Source organism: Boleophthalmus pectinirostris, unplaced genomic scaffold, assembly GCF_026225935.1.
Source record: "Boleophthalmus pectinirostris isolate CB_2022bp ecotype Guang Dong unplaced genomic scaffold, ASM2622593v1 HiC_scaffold_19, whole genome shotgun sequence".
Classification (NCBI taxonomy): Eukaryota; Metazoa; Chordata; class Actinopteri; order Gobiiformes; family Gobiidae; genus Boleophthalmus; species Boleophthalmus pectinirostris.
The window spans coordinates 10,984,704-11,003,099 of NW_026571140.1; the positions used below are offsets into that span (position 1 = coordinate 10,984,704).

At 38.7% G+C, this 18,396-nt stretch overlaps 1 protein-coding gene across 1 annotated transcript in view; it reads right to left on the reverse strand.

Moving 5' to 3' along the window:
• Positions 1 to 16,237, reverse strand: part of LOC110162612 (plakophilin-3-like) — a 23,649-nt gene extending 7,412 nt beyond the window's left edge. The window contains exons 1-12 of the mRNA XM_055154507.1: positions 15,852 to 16,237; positions 9,336 to 9,424; positions 7,721 to 8,334; positions 7,283 to 7,406; positions 6,997 to 7,201; positions 6,762 to 6,921; positions 5,796 to 5,904; positions 5,180 to 5,344; positions 3,266 to 3,448; positions 2,666 to 2,831; positions 1,858 to 2,053; positions 1,544 to 1,631 (exon numbers count right to left, since the gene is read on the reverse strand). Of these exons, the coding sequence (XP_055010482.1) occupies positions 1,544 to 1,631; positions 1,858 to 2,053; positions 2,666 to 2,831; positions 3,266 to 3,448; positions 5,180 to 5,344; positions 5,796 to 5,904; positions 6,762 to 6,921; positions 6,997 to 7,201; positions 7,283 to 7,406; positions 7,721 to 8,334; positions 9,336 to 9,424; positions 15,852 to 16,059 (2,307 nt within the window). The 5' untranslated portion in view covers positions 16,060 to 16,237. The remainder of the gene's footprint in view (positions 1 to 1,543; positions 1,632 to 1,857; positions 2,054 to 2,665; positions 2,832 to 3,265; positions 3,449 to 5,179; positions 5,345 to 5,795; positions 5,905 to 6,761; positions 6,922 to 6,996; positions 7,202 to 7,282; positions 7,407 to 7,720; positions 8,335 to 9,335; positions 9,425 to 15,851) is intronic.
• Between the last annotated feature and the right edge of the window lie 2,159 nt (positions 16,238 to 18,396).

An 18,396-nucleotide genomic window follows, 5' to 3' on the forward strand; every position in this document is an offset into this window, starting at 1 on the left:
ATAACCCCCTGAATAGATTTGGTAAATCAGTCCAAACAAATGGTGCAATGGAGCCTGGGCCTGGCAGGACGCTGGAGAACAGCACTGCTAGTGCACAGATCTAGAAGAGTGATGTGAATTTGTTTGAGTACAGAGGTGGCTTAGGTCCCAGGACAGAGCCAGTACTGTGGAGCTGGTGGAGGATGGTGGTGCAAACAGTGAGTTATGTTGTGGACACCCTTGACACTGTGAAGCAAAGCCTTAAAGAGTCCCTGTTACCATGGCCAACGCCTCTATTCACATTGGGTTCTGAAGCATGTGGTCCTCTCAAAACACTGTAAAAGAGAGGCCCTGGTCTGTAACCAAACAAGAGACAAGAGACCAGAGTATTCAGCTGACTTGATTTGGATTGCTGAAGTGAATAAGCAGAGCAAACTACGTAATTTACTAATAAGTACTAGTATGTATATTGTAAATATACTGCTTTTAATAGAATGACAACAGGTCATGGCTTTCTTCGTGTGTCTCTCGTGGTTGGCCAATGTTGTATCATGTACAGTTTATTTTGTGTTGTAGTGTGTACAGCTCCTGTAGCTCACTCTCAGATCGGCTTTTAATAACACGTTCATACTAAAGATGCACTATGGAACCTTTTTGGTGAAAAATTGGTGCTTGTCTCCATGGAGTTGTTATTGCTTTTCCTGCACAAATTCAGGCAGAACCAGACAACCAAAACAGATTTTTTATTTTTTTTGTTTTTAAACTCCTTATGCATAATTCACCTTTTTAGAGCTTTGACCAACTACAGCAAAAAGAATAATGAAATAGATAAAACTATTGTTCAGCATAATAACTTGAAACTATTTGGTGCATGAAATAGGATTTTCACAATTTACCCACCCATGAAATTCCAGCTTTTCGGTTTCTCTTGGATTATAGTGTGGGCACTCTGTCACTTGAACTATGGAACAATACACAGACGGTATTTAGGAGCACAGCAACAATTATTATGAATTATCATGTAAGCACATTAATTATGACATTAAACTGATCTAATTTGACGAACAAAAGCAGGCCACCAGTCTAAGTTGCAGATCAGGCAGGTGGAGGCCTAAGCCCGCTCAGAGTAAGAATGCATGTTTTTCAATGTATTTTTGATAAATAAATAAAACCACCCATAACTGGATCAATACAAGATAAATAAGTTATATTGTGGAACATTTCAGGCAATGCAACATAAAGATAAGTTGTGGTGGACCTTCCACGATAAAAGTTACACAGTGTGCCTTTAAGTCCTCTTATAAATTTAAATAATTATTAGTTTGTTTATTTTATGATTTGGATGGGTTTTTAAATGGTAGCCAAACACTGAAGAAAATTACCATAATACAATGACAATATTCTTCTTAGCATACTTTTATATGCTTTCCCTGTCATGGCCTTACTGTGTGTGGTCAGATAGATGCACAGGCTTTCCACAAATTAAATAGCAAATTCCCCAGTTATCAGTAATGTTTACCCAGAACTGTGATTTCTCTGAATAACTGTGTGTAATGAGTCTCACCAGTTTGTAGTCTCTGTGCAGTTTGCTGTATTGGAACATGTTGCAGAGGACAGTGGAGGCTGCCCTGGCTGCTTTCAAACTCCCAGCACTAAACAGAAAACACAATTTGAGTGAGAAACAAGCAAGAAGTGACAAGTCGGAAATTCCAATGCAATGAAATTTGTCATAAATCCTTAACAAAACCCAGCTAAATGAGCAAAAGGTTACACGTTTGCTCCACAATAAGACAAGCAAGGCATAAACAGGAAGCAGGGTTAATCTAAGGACATGGGTGATTAGCTTATTGTGATGTGTCTTACTGAGATGGGCCCCACCTGTTATCATGGGTGCTTTTGATGCCCACCAATTTGGGCAGACCATTGAAGTAAGAGATGTCCCGGGCTGCAAGGGAGCTACAGGTAACCAGGTGATTGAGTGCTCCGCAGATGTTGACAACTGCTTCGCTGGAGGGGGATTTCTGGAGGCCATCAGGGGGGAGTTTAGACACGAGGACGTTCACCATATTTTTGGCTGCAAAGGACCAGACATGTGGTCGTTTGTAAATAATTGCTGTCACAAAGTTGGGAAAAAATTATTTTAAAAATTCAAGTTGTGATTTCTAAAGCAGAAACAAAGGCATTTCCTAATAGAGTATCATTTTCACTGCTTGGTGAGTGTGTTTACAGAGAGAAACAGAAATTGTGAAATCATGGGAAAGGAGGCTTGCACTGTAAGCTGTATTTACTCTTGAACCTTCAGGCTAGTACATCATCAGCACATGTAGACATTTAATGGAGCTTAACGTTGCCACTAAATTTGAGGGGTTTTTTTTAATTCAGAGATTCTGGGAAATTCCATTCATGTGGGTGAAAAAAAAATTTATTAAAAGTTTAAAAGCTTGCTTCTTGCTTCTCTAAAAACTGTAAAAACCTCAGTATACTGGCAAATGTTTTTGGCCTTCAGCTGCTGAGTCTGAAAAATTGTGACTACATTTGTACTTCACTGGAAAGGAGGAGGCGTTTTTCCTCACACAGTTGAGATTAGGAAGTTAGCTAGGATTTTAAAAGAAGTTTGGACACAAAACAGTGTTCACAAACATTCTATACATGGGCCCACTCTTTTGCTGGCTCGTGGATGTCTCACCAAGATGGTCCTTGTTGGAGGCGTGTCGTGCCAGGTTTCGGAGCAGACCAGTGAGGGGCTTCAGCTCAGCGTCGTTATTGGAGTCCAGGAGCTCTAGCAGAATAGGCAGCATCCTCTCCTGCTCTAGCATCACACAGCTCAGCACTGAGGGCACTGCACACAGGAACTTTGTCAATAAAAAAAGCCAAGCTACTTTGTTTGTAGCATAGCATTGCAAGATGATGTAGAAGTACAAGTATATTAACCAGGAATATCAATGGGACCATGGTTGACAGCAAACAAAATCAAATGAAAACGTACTGGTTCAGTTTTTTTTCTTATATATGCATTTTTTACTAAACACAGCAGCATATGCTTTTGACCATAGAATTTTCCACAGTATGACAAGCAGCCAGTGATATCATCAGGCCAAGTTACATTTTAGACATAAGGAGAGGTGATCCTGGTCACAGTACTAATGCATGTTCTTCAGATATTTTAGATTTTTTGAGCAAAAAAAAACACCTGTAATTTGTGATGCTTGTTCACTACTAGACCATCTCCTACCCTAACCTGGCTGTATGCCAGCGGTATAATAGTGGACAGAGGATTCTAACCTACCCGTGAGTCTCCTGCCGTGATGTTCTGAAGAGCTCCGAGGGTTGCCTCTCGACTTGTGGAGCTGCAGTCATTGTTCTGCAGCACAGTCTTGTACACCCCAATAATCTTTGGGTGCCACAACCACTCGGCTCCTCTGGGCTGCCGGGATACTTCAGACAGAATGGACAGATTCTGGTTTCGCTGCTAGAGGGCACAGTAATCAAAAAGCGACAGAGATAAGATTACAAATTGTTAGCATAAAATATCACAATAACACCCAACTAACATGCCTCTCCTTCAGTGTATAAACAAATGAATGTAAGCTTTTATATGTATGATAGGTTTGTCGCTGAGGGGTTGATGGTTCAATGCTAGTCAGTGGTTGCTATTGAGGTGTGTAACGTGAGACAAGCGCTTCTCTATGTTGCATTGGTAACTGATCCTCCCTGTGGACTGGAGAATAGTTCTAGAGTTTCTGATTGCTTGGATGCTTCTTATGAGCAGCACCAGAGGAGCCTAACATGCATCACGTATTCCAACAAGGGAAAACAATGGAGTTTAGAACATTCAGGTAAAAGTGTAACTGTGAGTGCTAAACCAGGTTGATAATACAGTGATTTTCTTGTGATGCATACTTTCCAGTAAGCCTATTTTGGCTACTGATTTAGAAACTAAACCTCTAACTAAAGGGCTTCACAATAATCTATAGATTTATTATAATTCATTACCAATGTGGGCAGGTTGTTGAAATCCATGTTTTGTTGTAACATGGAAAGTTCTAGTGTTTAGTCACAAATAGAAATACTCAGATTCAACATATATGAATCTACTTATTATAGCAAAGTACAATGAATATCTCTGTCTGACCCCCATCTGGCAGTATGATATCATCACATTCTAAAATCTGAAAACAACCAATAGCTATTTTATTAGTAGAATTATGTGTATGTAAGATCAAATTCCTAAACCTGCAAATTTAAGATAATAAATAAATGAACTTCCGAAACCAACATTACCCCAAGGCCCAGCAATGAATAGCACTAATCCACCTATATCAGTGTTTCATAGCCACTTGTTACATGAACTGGACACAAACACTGCACTGTCCCTGGTGGCAAAGACAGGAGGTTGCCTACCCAGAGAGCTGAAAACAGACATCTAAACATTTAAACTGTTGTATGAATAATGCTTTTAACAGTTTTGAGGGAGTGCACTGAGTTTCGCATTTGAACGGTGCAACACTTAAACTATTTGGAGCCAAGCCAGCAGACCCTCCTGTTTCCTGACCCTTTCTCTCTGACCTGATTTTCCTTTGTCTAAATCAGGATAGTCGTAATGTGATGTCAGAAAAGCCTTGAACCTCCTGGGAATGAAAACTCACTCAGACGTGTAGAAACTCACATTCACAACACTCCCAAAGTATCCCTATTGGATTTAACACCAAAGACCATAAGTTTATGTATATTTGAAACCAGTGTAAAATGTTTTCTAATCTCAACATTTGAACCATACTTGTAATGGGATCACACTACTGAGTCCAGCTACCTTGAACAAGGTTTAAGCAGGAAGATGCCATAGAACATGTAATTATTCAATCTCACGTCTTTATCAATTTTAAAATCACAGCTAGCTTTATCTGTTTTTTAATAGTATAGTATAGTATAGTAATTATGGTAAGTACTCAACTGTATCTAGGGCTGGCAATAAATATAATTTTAATAGAGATCTAGATTCTGTCATGTCATGGCGTCAATCATATGCAAGGGGTATCCAATCCTCTGTCAGTAACAGCATGTGCTTTGGAGCAGAGTTTGAACTTTGGAGGAAAACATTTGGCTATTTTTGGTCACATTGGCACTGATTGTTTTGTTCTAAAAAAAAAAAACATTCAGTTTTTGTTTAAATGCTAGAGTTGTGAAGCTGCTTTGCTCATACCTCTGTGTTTTTTCGGTTGTAGAGGGTAAAACAGCCAATGGGCTCAATTTCCTTGTGAGCAGATGATCTCCTCGGGCCTTCCAGACGGATCTGTACTGTGGGAGGAAGCTCAGAGTATAGCTGGTAGGACAGATTCCTCAGAACGCACAAGCAATTCTCCAGCCCCTGGAACACAAGACATTTCTCAGTCTGATTCTGTTTTTTGAATAAAATGTAATGCACCATGTAGCTTTCCTCTAAGAAATATTTAGCTTATATTTGTATATAAGATTGTGGTGAGATATAGTGAGAAAATATACTGTTATCATAGGAGGCTGATGTGTTTATCTAGCTTCTCCATCTGGTGAGAGGCTCATCCACATGTGCGCAAAGTATTCTGGGGTGTGTTGCTTGTTGACAGGGCTCTAACTCAAGTCAAATGTGCCAGACCACAATGAGGGGGGAAGAATGCAAGCTGGCTTTGCAACCATCAAATTGTATCAGTCACTTGTCATTTACGGCTTTGGAGCTAAATGTTTTGCACAACCTTTTCAATAAACAATTTTAGTATCGTCACTGTCAAGTTTGGTTCTGTTACGCAGTGAGGCGATGCTATTGTTAGTTTATCAGGTGTTACCTTGTCATCCGCCCTCTCCTCTTGTTGAACGTATGACACCAGAGAGTCCACTAGACCGCGCATATCTCTCATCTTCTGTCTTGTCCTCTCATTAACCGAGCTCAGGTTCCTGCACAGCAAATGTAAGACTTATGTCACAACAGACCCAGTCCTTGCAATCATACATTTAGTATTTAGTCATGTTTCTTTATTTCTATAATTTAACTCGCTGTCAAGTTGGAGTTCCACAGAAAAAAAACACAGTGGAACTCAGAAAATATGTTTGGTGCTAGTGTGTAAAATTTTAGAATAAATGGCTGGGATTGCTTACAAAAGTTTTGTTATCAGAAAAGTTTAATGAATGGCATTTCAGACTGATCAGGCAAGGTAGGTAGGTAGACATATCCCTAAAATATGCTGCACATAGCAATCTAAAACCATTTGGTTATGTAAAAGTCTGCTTTCACACACAATTGAACAGTGATGTGGAAAACAAAGAACAAAAGCAAAAGTACTGTACTTGAGTATAATTGTAGGTATCTGTATTTTACTTAAATTGATCCTTTTAACTTTTACTTCACTGAGAAAAATCCCGCACACCTTCTTACGGTTCTCACGGTTTGTTCTAATAAATCTTACAATTTGCAAGTAAGACGGTGTGCGGGATTTTTCTTTATGTTCTTGGGCTGCTCCTCTCCTCCAACGCACCCTTCTCAAGTAATTGATGTGCAAAGAGCCGGTATCTGTACTTTCTACTCTCCTACATGTTTTTAATTTTAACTTTTAAATGTATGTGAATTTTTTTTTTTTTTGGCTCTTGTATATGTACCTTTACTTAAGTAACAAAACAGAGTACTTCTTCCACCACAGCACAAAGCCATTTCTGTTTTCTTGAAGATTACCCTTTCACCAGAATTGCTGAAACCCCTACCATTGCTTGAATCACATATTTATTGTATTGCCTAGCAGTACAATGTATGCTGTTACCGTAAACATCCAGTAGTATTATAGAAGATGTCTCTTTCAGACGGACTGAACGGGATACTGCTACACAAAGGAATCATGACTTTATCTGTCAGCTCTGATAAGGCTTCTTTAGACAGCTTTTCTTTCAGGTTATCTCGAGACGAAAGATTCCACAAAACACCTGCAGACAAAGAGGAAATCGATTGAACTTAAGACGCTAAATCAATACAATTCGAGTCAGGCACGCTGTTATTACCAGTGATGTTTTTTCTCAGTTCTTCATCGGGTTCACCCAGTATACTGACTAGGCATGCCACTCCCCCAGCCTCTATCAGGGCCACCTTGTTGTCCGAGTTTTCGTAGATGAGATTGCGAGTGGCACCGGTTGCAAAGCGCTGCACTTCCTGGTTGTCACTGGAGAAGAGTTGAACCAAAGCTGGAATGCCGTGTAAAGTTCGGACCTGAGGCGAGAAGTCTACAGGTTAAAATATATAAGGACATTGTCAATCAAGCATTAATGTAGGAATGCAGAAAAGAGTTACCTGGATTTTGGCCTCGCTACTATGGTAACACTGATGTTGGATATACGCTGCTCCTAAAACTTGCAGTGCACTGTCGGACTCGGAGAGATATTTGACAGCTGTGACCATGTCCAAAGTCTGCATGCTATAAACAAGCATTTATCAGCTGTCAGCTATACAATGTTTTGCATGTTTTTACGTCACATCACTTAATTCAATCATTTTATCATCCCTTCCCCCAGAGAATGTTGACATCATCACTTGAAAGGTATAAATAATGCTAAAATATTTTCAAACACATACAAAAATAAAGTTTGAAAAATAAAAAAAAAATGCTAAAATATGTAATATAAATCAATGACAAATGAAACAGCATAATAGGAAAGTGCTTCAACTGGTGAACATTTCCAGTTGAAGCACTTTATCTATTTTAAATCATTGAGACACCATCTTACTCACCCTCCTAAAGGATCATTGCTGTGTATGGACGCTCCATCTAGCACGTCCGCTCCTTTTCCCACACTCCTCACACTGCGCACTGAGGCTGCCCGCTTTAGGCCTTGATATTGTCCTGTCCCAAAGCCCTGGCTCGATCTGGACACTTGCTGCTGCCACTGTGCCCCCCAGCCATCCCCCGCTATGGGCACCCCTCTACCTGTGCCCACCCAGCCCTCCTGGCCGTACCCGGAGTTGTGCTGGTAGTGCTGCTGTCTGTTGGTGATGCGGCTGATGGTGCGGTGAGAGGGACCTTTGTAAATGTACTGGTAAGGTACATCCTCATCCTGCCACTGACCCCTGCCCTGGGCTAGTGTTCCGCTAAGGCTGCGACGGAGGCTGCCTGGGGGTGGCACGGGAAGGGTGTGGGCACTGCTCTCTGGAGAAGGTAAGACGGTGAGAGGGAATACTTCCTGATCAGCCTGACAGAAGGATCTGGAGCGGCTGCTTCTTGTGCGGGACTGTGTGGCCTGGTAACTGGTGTGGACTGCGCCAGTTCCAACGTGGTTTGTCTTGAAGTTGTTTTCCATGGCAGAACGAGAGGAGAAACCAGAGGAGTGGAGTGGGCCTGTGGGGACCTGCAAGAGCATGGAGGTTCATATATTTAGCAATGCATGACTGTATAAGACAAAAACAGCCAATATAGACTGATGATTCTCACGCAAATTAAACAGATTTAACTAGGGCCACAACTAATAATTATTTTGATAGCTCATTACTATGTATTTTAATGAAAAGGTCTTGAAAGAATGAAAAAAATATTACCAGTAGTAGTTTTTTACCTATGTGAACCAAATAAAGCAGCTTTTTATGTATTCTGACCCTAATTTATTTTTATTTTTTATTATTATTTGTGTTTTTACAATATGTGAACCAAATGAAACTAAACTATGGCTTATGTTTAAGTTTTCCATTAAAACCAAAAAATATAGATAAATAAACTTTCTATTCCCTGTGTTTCTGTATTCCCTGTGATTCATTGTTCCATTCTGACCCACCAATTTTGTCTCTGTACATGTGGAATGAACTTAATTTTAAACTCAAACTCTTTCATTAAATTCTTGCAAGAGGTTAAGGCAACACCTTCTGTTTATACATTAGTCTCTTGCTGCATTGTTTGTAGTTTCACATCAGCAGCACTAAGCTTCCATTTTCCTCTGTGCAGCACCAAGACAATTAGACCTGGACGTACAGGAAGGAAACATTTTTCATACACAATACTTGCCTGATTCTTCTAAGTGTGCTCTTGATTCCACTAAGATAGGTTACAAGTGAAGTTTCAGAGCAAGTTTTATATTAATAGTATAATAGCAGTAATATATTAATATTTAGAGGATATTTCCAAACTGTTGTACTTGAAGAAAAAGCAACTTCAATCCCTATACTTGTTTTATCTCAACCTAATTATAAGACCTCGCATGTACAGACTGCATAAACAAAAGTGCAAAATCAGTCTGCCCTATTGTAATGGTTGGAATAAAGTCCCACACAGACAAAGCCAGCAGATGATGCATGAAAATACCAAACTACTGTTGAAAACCATCCCTATTGTTGTAACTGTGAGACCAACCACACTTACAGCCATGACTCTGCTTGGCGTATTGATCATGGACCGGGAACTAAAGCCTTGGTTTGACAAAAATCCCCTGGATGTTTGGAAATTGTAGTCTAGAAAAAATAAAACACAGAATTAATAATAGTAAATGCACATACAATCTGAACATAAAATCTTTAAAGATGATGTTAAGGAGGCTTAGAGGAAAAGGAGGACACATAAGGTTGTACAAACGGAAGCAAGAGGGGAGGGAAAGAGGAGAGGTGGCTAATGAAGGGGGCAGTGGGGCTGCATGCCTGAATGTAAGCATCACTGGGTCAAGGGAGCTCCACCATAACTGCGTAGAACATAAACATACTATAGTACAAGGCCTGGGCCATGTGACAACAACATTTTTCCTTTTATTTCTCCATCACTATCAGTGTTATTAAAACAAATCTACAGTCAAATTTCTGAACACAAGCAATGCAGACATAATAGAAAATAAATCATATCAAAATCATAACAGTGACGATTCAGAATACTTACTTAGTGATGGAAACCTTCCCATATAGAGTGTTAAAAACAGGTTTGTGGATATATATATAGTCAAAATCTGTCCTCCATATCGATTGCCGAACATAAACATTTCTTCAATACTTAATAACTTATAAAAATGTGAGTCTGGTCACTGGTGAGTCTTCCTGTTTTCAGATGGAGACCAAACTGAGATCAATCTGTATTAAAAAATACAGATTTGCCAGGCAACCATATTGGCTCAAAAATATTGGCAGAGCTTTTTGGTCATCATATTTTATGGGTGGGATTACAAGACTTGGTATCAGCATCGGCCATTAAAAAGGAAACATATTGTAAAATGTTACAAAAAATTTTGCAGATCAGATTCATCAGATACATTCTCTTAATTCAAATGTGCTAACAACTTAGAAAACCCACCCTAACCCAGGCTCAAATTAATAAAATCTCAAATAATGCACAACAGCACACAGTTCCACTTTGATACTGCCCAGATTTATAGTTAACACTGTAGATAGGAGAAACTGCTCTAGTCTTCACTGGTCATGACCCAGATGTGTGGGAGTTTGTACAGAGAATAGCAGCGCCTAGCCATGTACCCTCCTTCCACCAACCCAGACTGCAGCTAATTCACAGTGCCTGGTGCATTCTTTACCCCTATATGTGTCTCTGTAGTTCACATGGAGTCAATAAATCTGAGAGTTCAAGTCTGTGAGATACTAAAACTCCAAAGAAAAATACAAAAAACGCAAAGCTAAACAAGAACATTCAGAAGTTGCAGAATTCAAAATAATATGGGAGTAGTTCAACCCTCTATCTAAAGCGTGGTTTCAATTAACTTTTCAACTAACTTTTTATTACTATAATTAAGACCATCTTCCAACAGGCAGCTCTACCACTGCGGCTTCTGCAAATGAGGGAGGAGTGACTTATGTTCTTCTATGGCTCCGATTTCATATCTCAAAACCATTACTTGGTCAAGAGTTTTAGGTAGCCAAGCCAATGAAGACAAATGAATTTTTGTAGGTTCTCACGGTCAATCTGCTGTGCTCAGTGAATAAACAACCTGACTTAAAGTTGAGAAGTTTAAGAATGTATGATTTTTCTATTTTCAACATAAAAGTAGCATTAACTCTCTACTTTATTGGGTGTAAAAATTTATCAAATAGTTCAAACAGTTTACATGATTACAGTATTCAGAGAAATTTTTTTTGTTCATGGGTAGTTCATATTTTGCGATCTTTCTGATGAGTGTTGCAATTAGATTTGAGATAAGTAGAATTGAAAGATTGAAATATGAACTGATAAACTAATACAAGAATCCCATGCATTTCAGAACATGTATTGATTAGAGTCAATCCTACAGTTTAGTTTTCATAACTTAATGGCATACCTTTGTAAGTCATCAGTTGTAAAAGGTTAAATATGGCCAGACGTTGGATGAAAGAGTCTGTCCAAAATAGCCTCTGATAAGATAAGAGGGCACAGGAAAAGAATGTGTCACACTCTGGGCCGGTAAATGGAGTTAGTCAAGTAATGTTTTTCTTTAGCCTAAGCAAAAAAATAATAATAGTAATCATAGAACAAAGCAGCTCTACATGAGACATCCAACATTCCTTCTAAGTCTGCATTACTTTGCCCTTTCAATTACCTGTAGCGATATATCCTCTTAATCCAATAGACAGGAAAGAGCACACACAGCACTCTGCTTTAGCTCAATAGTAATGAAAGTAATGTTTTTATAATGTGATTCTGGACCACTCATCAAATAAGTATCAAAAGTCAACTGTGACATACAGAAAACATTCTGTAGAAGAGGAGATATACAAAATTAGAATACTAAGAATATTCACTATAACAGTGTATAACTGTGTTACATGTATGTCTACGCAAACCCCTCAGCAAGTGGATAATTTGTTTGTTTTAAAGGACAAATATTGATGTTTTTGTCCTCTTTTGGATTAATAATTAGTTAGAACTACCTCATCCATAGTTAAGTTTAATTTTAGGGGCAAAACAAGCTGATTAAATACAAATAAAACACAACTTGTTATGTATGTAATTTTTCAAATTTTACAGTTAATTTATTGTTTTGTGTGATACTTCAACCACGACATTCATAGTCACAGTTTTGCACATTTCTGGTTAATTTCATTGCCATAATACTGTCTGAATATTGTCATCAGTATAATAAAAATATATTCTGAGAAAAGGCCTGCTGCAACTAACAGTTATTTTAGCAGTCAACTAGTCAGCGTTTATTAATAGCTAGTCAAGTAATTAATTTTATTGGAAATTTAGAATTTTAAAACAAAATTTAAACCAAATATGAGTTGAAACATGGTAACTGAAGGCTTCTATGTAGAAAATATGTAATGTAATGTATTATTGATGAAAATCCAATGGACATTTAAATGGTCCAAAAAGGTCTTTAAATGTCTTTTTGTATGTGTTTTTGAGTTTGTATAGTGCAGACAACAATGATGATTGTTAAAACAGACTATTATTTTTTGTTGTAGACAAGTCACAATTAATCGATTGCAGCCCTAATTTTATACATTTTGGTCTGCATCGCCTAGCCCTATTCTGTAGTCTGGATTCAAATAAGTTGCTTCATGTACACTAGCAGTATACAATGTATTGCAGTGCAATGGTCCATTCAAAACAGGTTCATAATGTGTGGTGTCTGTCTGCTGATGTATTAAGTAGAAATTATCCTAAAAGAAGTCACCAAAATAACAAAACTAGTAGCTTTACAAATATTTAGCATGGCAGATAGAAAACTGATTTTGGCCCAGGATGATTGCCTTCGGCTATTTTTCTAATGAGTTTTTTAACTTTTACTCTTTTTGGACAACATCCTACCTCCGTCTGGGCCACTGAAGTAGTCTGTTTTCATTACAGGCTAGAGTAGCTGTAGTAAGGAGGCGGGTGCTGTCCTTCCTGTTCACTTCTGCAGAGACTAAAGCCAGGTCAACAGAACCCTGGGACGAAACTGATGAAAGATGACAAGTGTTATACTGGCCAAGAGAATCACTACTGTTTCCCAGGGCAGCTGACCCATTACTGGACACCTGCGGACATGAGCTAGAGGGCTATTTGTTGACGTGTGATCATGAATAACCCCATATTAATACTGTAGACAACCTGGGACGTCATGCAAGTTTCCACATTAGGAAAAAAACACAGGAAGACACCAGGAAATAACTGCACCGGGGGGTTCCCAACATAAGGGAAAGGCAACATTTAGTAGAATTGACCACAGGTTTGTATAGTCTACAGCATGTTTTTTTTTTTTTGGTAATTAAAATGATTCACAACATAAAAATCTGCTAATGTCTTGCTAACACTGATTCATTGAACAGACATTAGACTCTGCCACCTACAATCTTCTTATGTAATTCCCTTCCAAGAGGAACAATGAAATCCCCCACCCAAATGCTTATGTCAATACTGAATACTACATGCACATTTCTGTTTCTGTGTGACTTTTGATTAGATAGTACAATATTTGTCTTAACCCCCAGCACTTTACAGTAACTCTGTATTGTCACTTGTCCTGGTTTGTTCTGGTCTGATCCTGGAATAGCTTTTATGTATAATTCGTTTGATTTTGTTCTAGCCCTGATTAGCCTCTAGTCAAGGTAGTGGTAATAGTAATGTTCTTAAGACGCAACTAAAGAAACCTGTTGCTTCTGAATAGTTCATGCTTCACTGTGATAAGTTAAACCTGTCACTTACTCAGAGCGTGATTGGAGGCTGACCAACAGGAGGTTAGGGAGTGGTAGCACTGAATCACAATATGACCATGCCACCAAAATGGCCCGACTGATCAGTATTCGATTTTTATCACCAGCCAAAAGTTGAGGTTCCGTTTTCTTGTTCAGTACAGGTTTAGTCTGACTGTCGGCGTTATGATGTGATGTGTGTGCAAGTTTACGTGTTTCCCATTTGAATACTATGCCATTTTAACATCTGGGGTATGGTATGCAACATCTGTCATGTAAGAGACCATAACTACATAGCTTCTCTACGTCTGGCTAATTATAAAGGTATTTCAGTTGGTATTCAAAACAATCACTTTAGTTATACTTATGAATCAAAAAGCTTAATTTTGGTTGGTTGGTTGGTTGGTTTAACAATCTCTTACATTCTTTCCTCACTGACCCCTTCAAAAATGCAAGGAGTGAATGACAGAAACTGCTTTAGGCGTTTTAGATCGTGTTTTGTGTCTGTCAATAAGACCCCTGACTCTAGAGCTAATCCCCAAACCCCTTTATACACGTGAAGTCATGTCACGCAATACCATATGTCGCCATGGTTATCACAAAACAAAGGCGAAACATGTTCAATGGATTTTGCCTGACACCTGTCCTTCTTTTTCTAACTCATAATAATTTGTCAGGCTTAGGATGCCATTCTTTATGGAATTTAGCAAATTTCACATTGAAAAGTTGTACAAACAAGCTTACTACACTACTACACATTTTGTCCAAAGTAAATATGATTCTAACGTATTTTGTTCACATTTAATTCTCCACCACAGTCATTATCAACATACTACAATTTTTGTCATGTAGGCTAACACATCTTTAGGTTACTAGAAAATATTGGCTGACTAGTAGGGCTGGGCTACAACTAACAATTTTAAGCAGCAGACTAATCAGAGTTTAATCAGTTAAGTAAGTCAGCTAATAAAATGATTACCTTATTTCTATTGTACCTTGTTTCTATTGACACTTTTTAAATAGTACATTATCAGCCAAAGAAATGTTAAAATATGCTTAATGAAGGCGTATGTTTTGTTTCATTCACACATGTTTAGCATGCAAAATCCTGAATATTTAGGCTGAGTTCTTCTCTCAAACAGAAAACTCTGTTCCACTCTGGATGTCATGTGGTAGCCTAATATGAGAAGTTCTCCACTGTGTTTTTAAGCTTCATACACCTTCATTAAAATCATTTGGATAAATTAATCTTCTTCCAATCTGTACTCAACTAAAGGGAAAAGATGACTACTGTTTCATAACAGGTAGAAAAGAGCATTTTGAGCTTTGGAGATGTAGAGAGTCTAATAATAGAAGGTTACTGAAACGTGTGAATGAAACAAAACACAACTCCAGGAAGGAGTTCCAACATTGCTTAAATCTCATAAGAGTAAATTTTGTGCAATATAGGGAATACGATTACAATTATTTCTTATATGACTAGCCCTAGGCTAGGCTATTTCTACAAAAATGGCAAGCAGCCCTATGCAGTTTCAACACTTTAACACACAAAAAGCAGAGAAATGGGAAAATAAGATGATAGATACATAAAAAGAAGACAGAAAGCAGCCATAACCAAATGCTTAAGTGGCTCTTTGACCTTATGTGACCCACTGTACCATACCCCCCTTCACATCAGCATCTTAATTAGGCTATTTATCTTCTACTCTTCTTGCACTTTACAGCTTTACTACAAAAAAGTATATCTAGTGTTTAAGTTTCTATTTTACAATTATTTACTTTACATTACATAGTAAAAAAAAACAAAAAAAAACACCAATAAATTAAAACTAATCAAATTTTATCACGCGCGTCTTTAAGCTAATCAAATGCAGGCACGCGCGAAAAGTTCATTAAAAAATAGCCCATTTGTTACGTTATGCTCTCCCAAATACATATCCACTGTAATGAAAACTAGCGTGACTCTAAATAACGCATGAGGTAAGTTTCGTTTCTAAGGCGTTTATATTTGTCTGGAAAAGAAAACACACACACAAAAAATACATTGTCATTTAACTATTTGTAAATTAGTCAATTAGCTAGCATGTTCTGCTACAACTCTGTTTTTTCAAGTAACTATAATATATAGTGGCGCTCTATAGATGGAAATATATATAAATATATAACGGGACCAGACCAACATTGCTAGCATATGGACGCGCACCTGTTAATTAGCCATGTATAACTTTGCCGTATCAGCGTTAACTTTCTACTATCTTTCTCTGTCATCGTTCAAGACCAGGTCACTACGGCTCACCTGTTGACCCGAGCATCGAGTCGTCCAGTCGGGTCAGTGAGGAGGACTTGTTCTTCTCGGCCATCCGCCTCCGAACCTGCTCCTGGACTCTCCTGGCTTTGGCCGCCTCGTCTGGACTCGGACCGTCCGAGGGAAGCACATAGGCGGTGCAAGAGGTGTTGGGCTGCAGGGCGGACAGAAAGCAGCCCTCCGCCACCGCTACACTCATCCTCACGGTCTAAAACAAACAGGACTTTATCCCGGGGTAAAGGAACTGGCGCGCAGGTAGCGAATGTGTCCCTCGGGCGAGTGCGTATATTTGGATATTTCGCGTCCTGGGAGGGGTGTCTGTTTGACTGACTAACTGAGTGTCCGGTCTGTGTGTGAAATGGAGAGTTCAGAGCAGAGACAGAGGAGTCCGTTCGGTTTGTAGGCGGGACCTTTGGGGCTGGGGTAGGGGCCAAACACAAATCCACCTGCTCATTGACAGGGCCAGACAGAGCACATTGGGCACTTTTGAACTGCCCACATGGAATCACAAAAAAGAAGGTTTTTGTGTTGAGCCACAAATTTAAAGCCTTGGCCTTGTTTCGTGGGAAACTTTGTTGGAAAGCTACACAATGAGTATTAGTGTAATATTGTCTTACAAAGCCACTATTACATATTTTTCTTCAAGTTCAATCAGTGTTGTGTAGTCTTATCCAAGTACAGATGTTATTGTTGGTCTAAAGAATGCCTTAAAAATTTGCATTCATGATGGGTGGTGGTCACCTTTCTACAGATCTGACCTGTACACTGGTGTTTCCCTGCATGAAGGTAGATAAGTTTAATGTTGTACTGCTGTGGCAGGACTATCATTCCCATGGAGACAAGCAGGTGGCAGATTCTCAATTAGAAAAATTAAATAGTGCACCTTCAACAGTAGCTTCAACAGGCTCCCATCTGGGCCCAGGACACTCCCTGAGAACGAGATTCCAAACTTGCCTGATTATATAAATACAATACTATAACCTAGTAGTCTTTCTATAGAACTTAGCTACCTAACCTAATATTCAAGACATGTAAAAATAAACCAGCAGACGTAACACTTAAGTGGTTGCGTCATTTGATTAAATTAATCTGTCATAGGGCAGGAGGTTAGTAAGACTCACTTATAGTGTCATGCTAGTGAGTGGAAAATGCAGGGTTGTGTGTACTAGCCAAAAGGAGGGACTGGAAGTAGGGTGGGGTTCAAGTCAGAGGGTTGAAACAAGGTTTGAGATAAACAAGCAAAAAGTCCAGCACAGCAGTCGCTGGGTTTGATGAGGTGAGTCCCAAGGTGCAGTGAGGATTAGGCCAAGAATGTGCTGTCTCATTCACATCTAAAGCAATTTATTGTTTGTTTTTTTTTTGTTTTTTTTAATTGGGCCAAAAAGCAGTTGCATGTTATCCAGTCTGGTCCTATAGTTGTTTAAACCTCCAGGAATGTGGAAATTACTTCATCGCCCTGAGCATACATGAGAAATCTTTTGGGGGAGGTTTGGGAATCTGAGAGTGAGTGTGAAGAGCGGTGATGTGTCAGGATTTGAGAGGTCCAGGGAGGGGTCTGAGTCAGAAACAGTGAGCCCATGTGGCTATTGCACTATTACGGAGAAAAAGAAATTCACTCCATGTGGGGGTGAGTGAGACCAAGGACATGTCAAATCAGGAGTTATTGTAAACACTACTCAACAAGGTCATGACCCTTGCACTTTCAACAATACATCTAAAAATGTGATGCAAAATCTGTGAAACTGTCAGTCGTATGCAGTTGATAATAAGCTAATTCAACCAAGACCATTTTCAATCACACTGATACAATTAAAGGCCTGACAGGTTTATTTACTGTATCCTCAGATGAGTATTTGTACAGCCATCAACATTAGTGGTTCTAATTACGTTTTATATTCCCTTTTATGAAAGGCTGTGGCTCAAATTCTAGCAGTGCAACTATTTATCAGTACAGTTGACGCTAAATACTAGTTTGGAGGGAAAAAAGCAAAGGGAATTTTGGAGTTGCAGTAGATTATAGCAGGCTAGTGTTGGAATCCAGTGACTCAAAAGTCTATTACTGTCAACTCTAAGTCACAAAATTAACACAAGCATGTGAAAAACTATAAACTAGAGGAGAATATTGATGGCAGAGTTGCAGTATCAAATCAGTTTCCTTAGAATCTCCCTTCCACAAATGTTATATAATTTTCATATTTTTTCCTAGACATGTCAACATAGCATAAAATATTAAGATACTATGAAGATTCCATTCAATTACATATGCACTAATATGGCATTTTTGAAGGTGTCTAAGATGGTGCTGGATGTGTATCTTCAAAGGCATTCTTTGGACCAGATGCATTGTCAGCACTCATCTGGATCATATTCAAGGAGAGACCGCAGCAGGTAAAGACTTTGTCAAAGAAGGCGGATAAGGGATGTTCCAGAAATGTATCTTGGCAAGACTTTGTCAAAATTAACCCAAATATTATTCTTAAAAATAAATAAATAAAAACTCCATTACTCCTAAAACTTATTCCTGGAAAAAAACAAT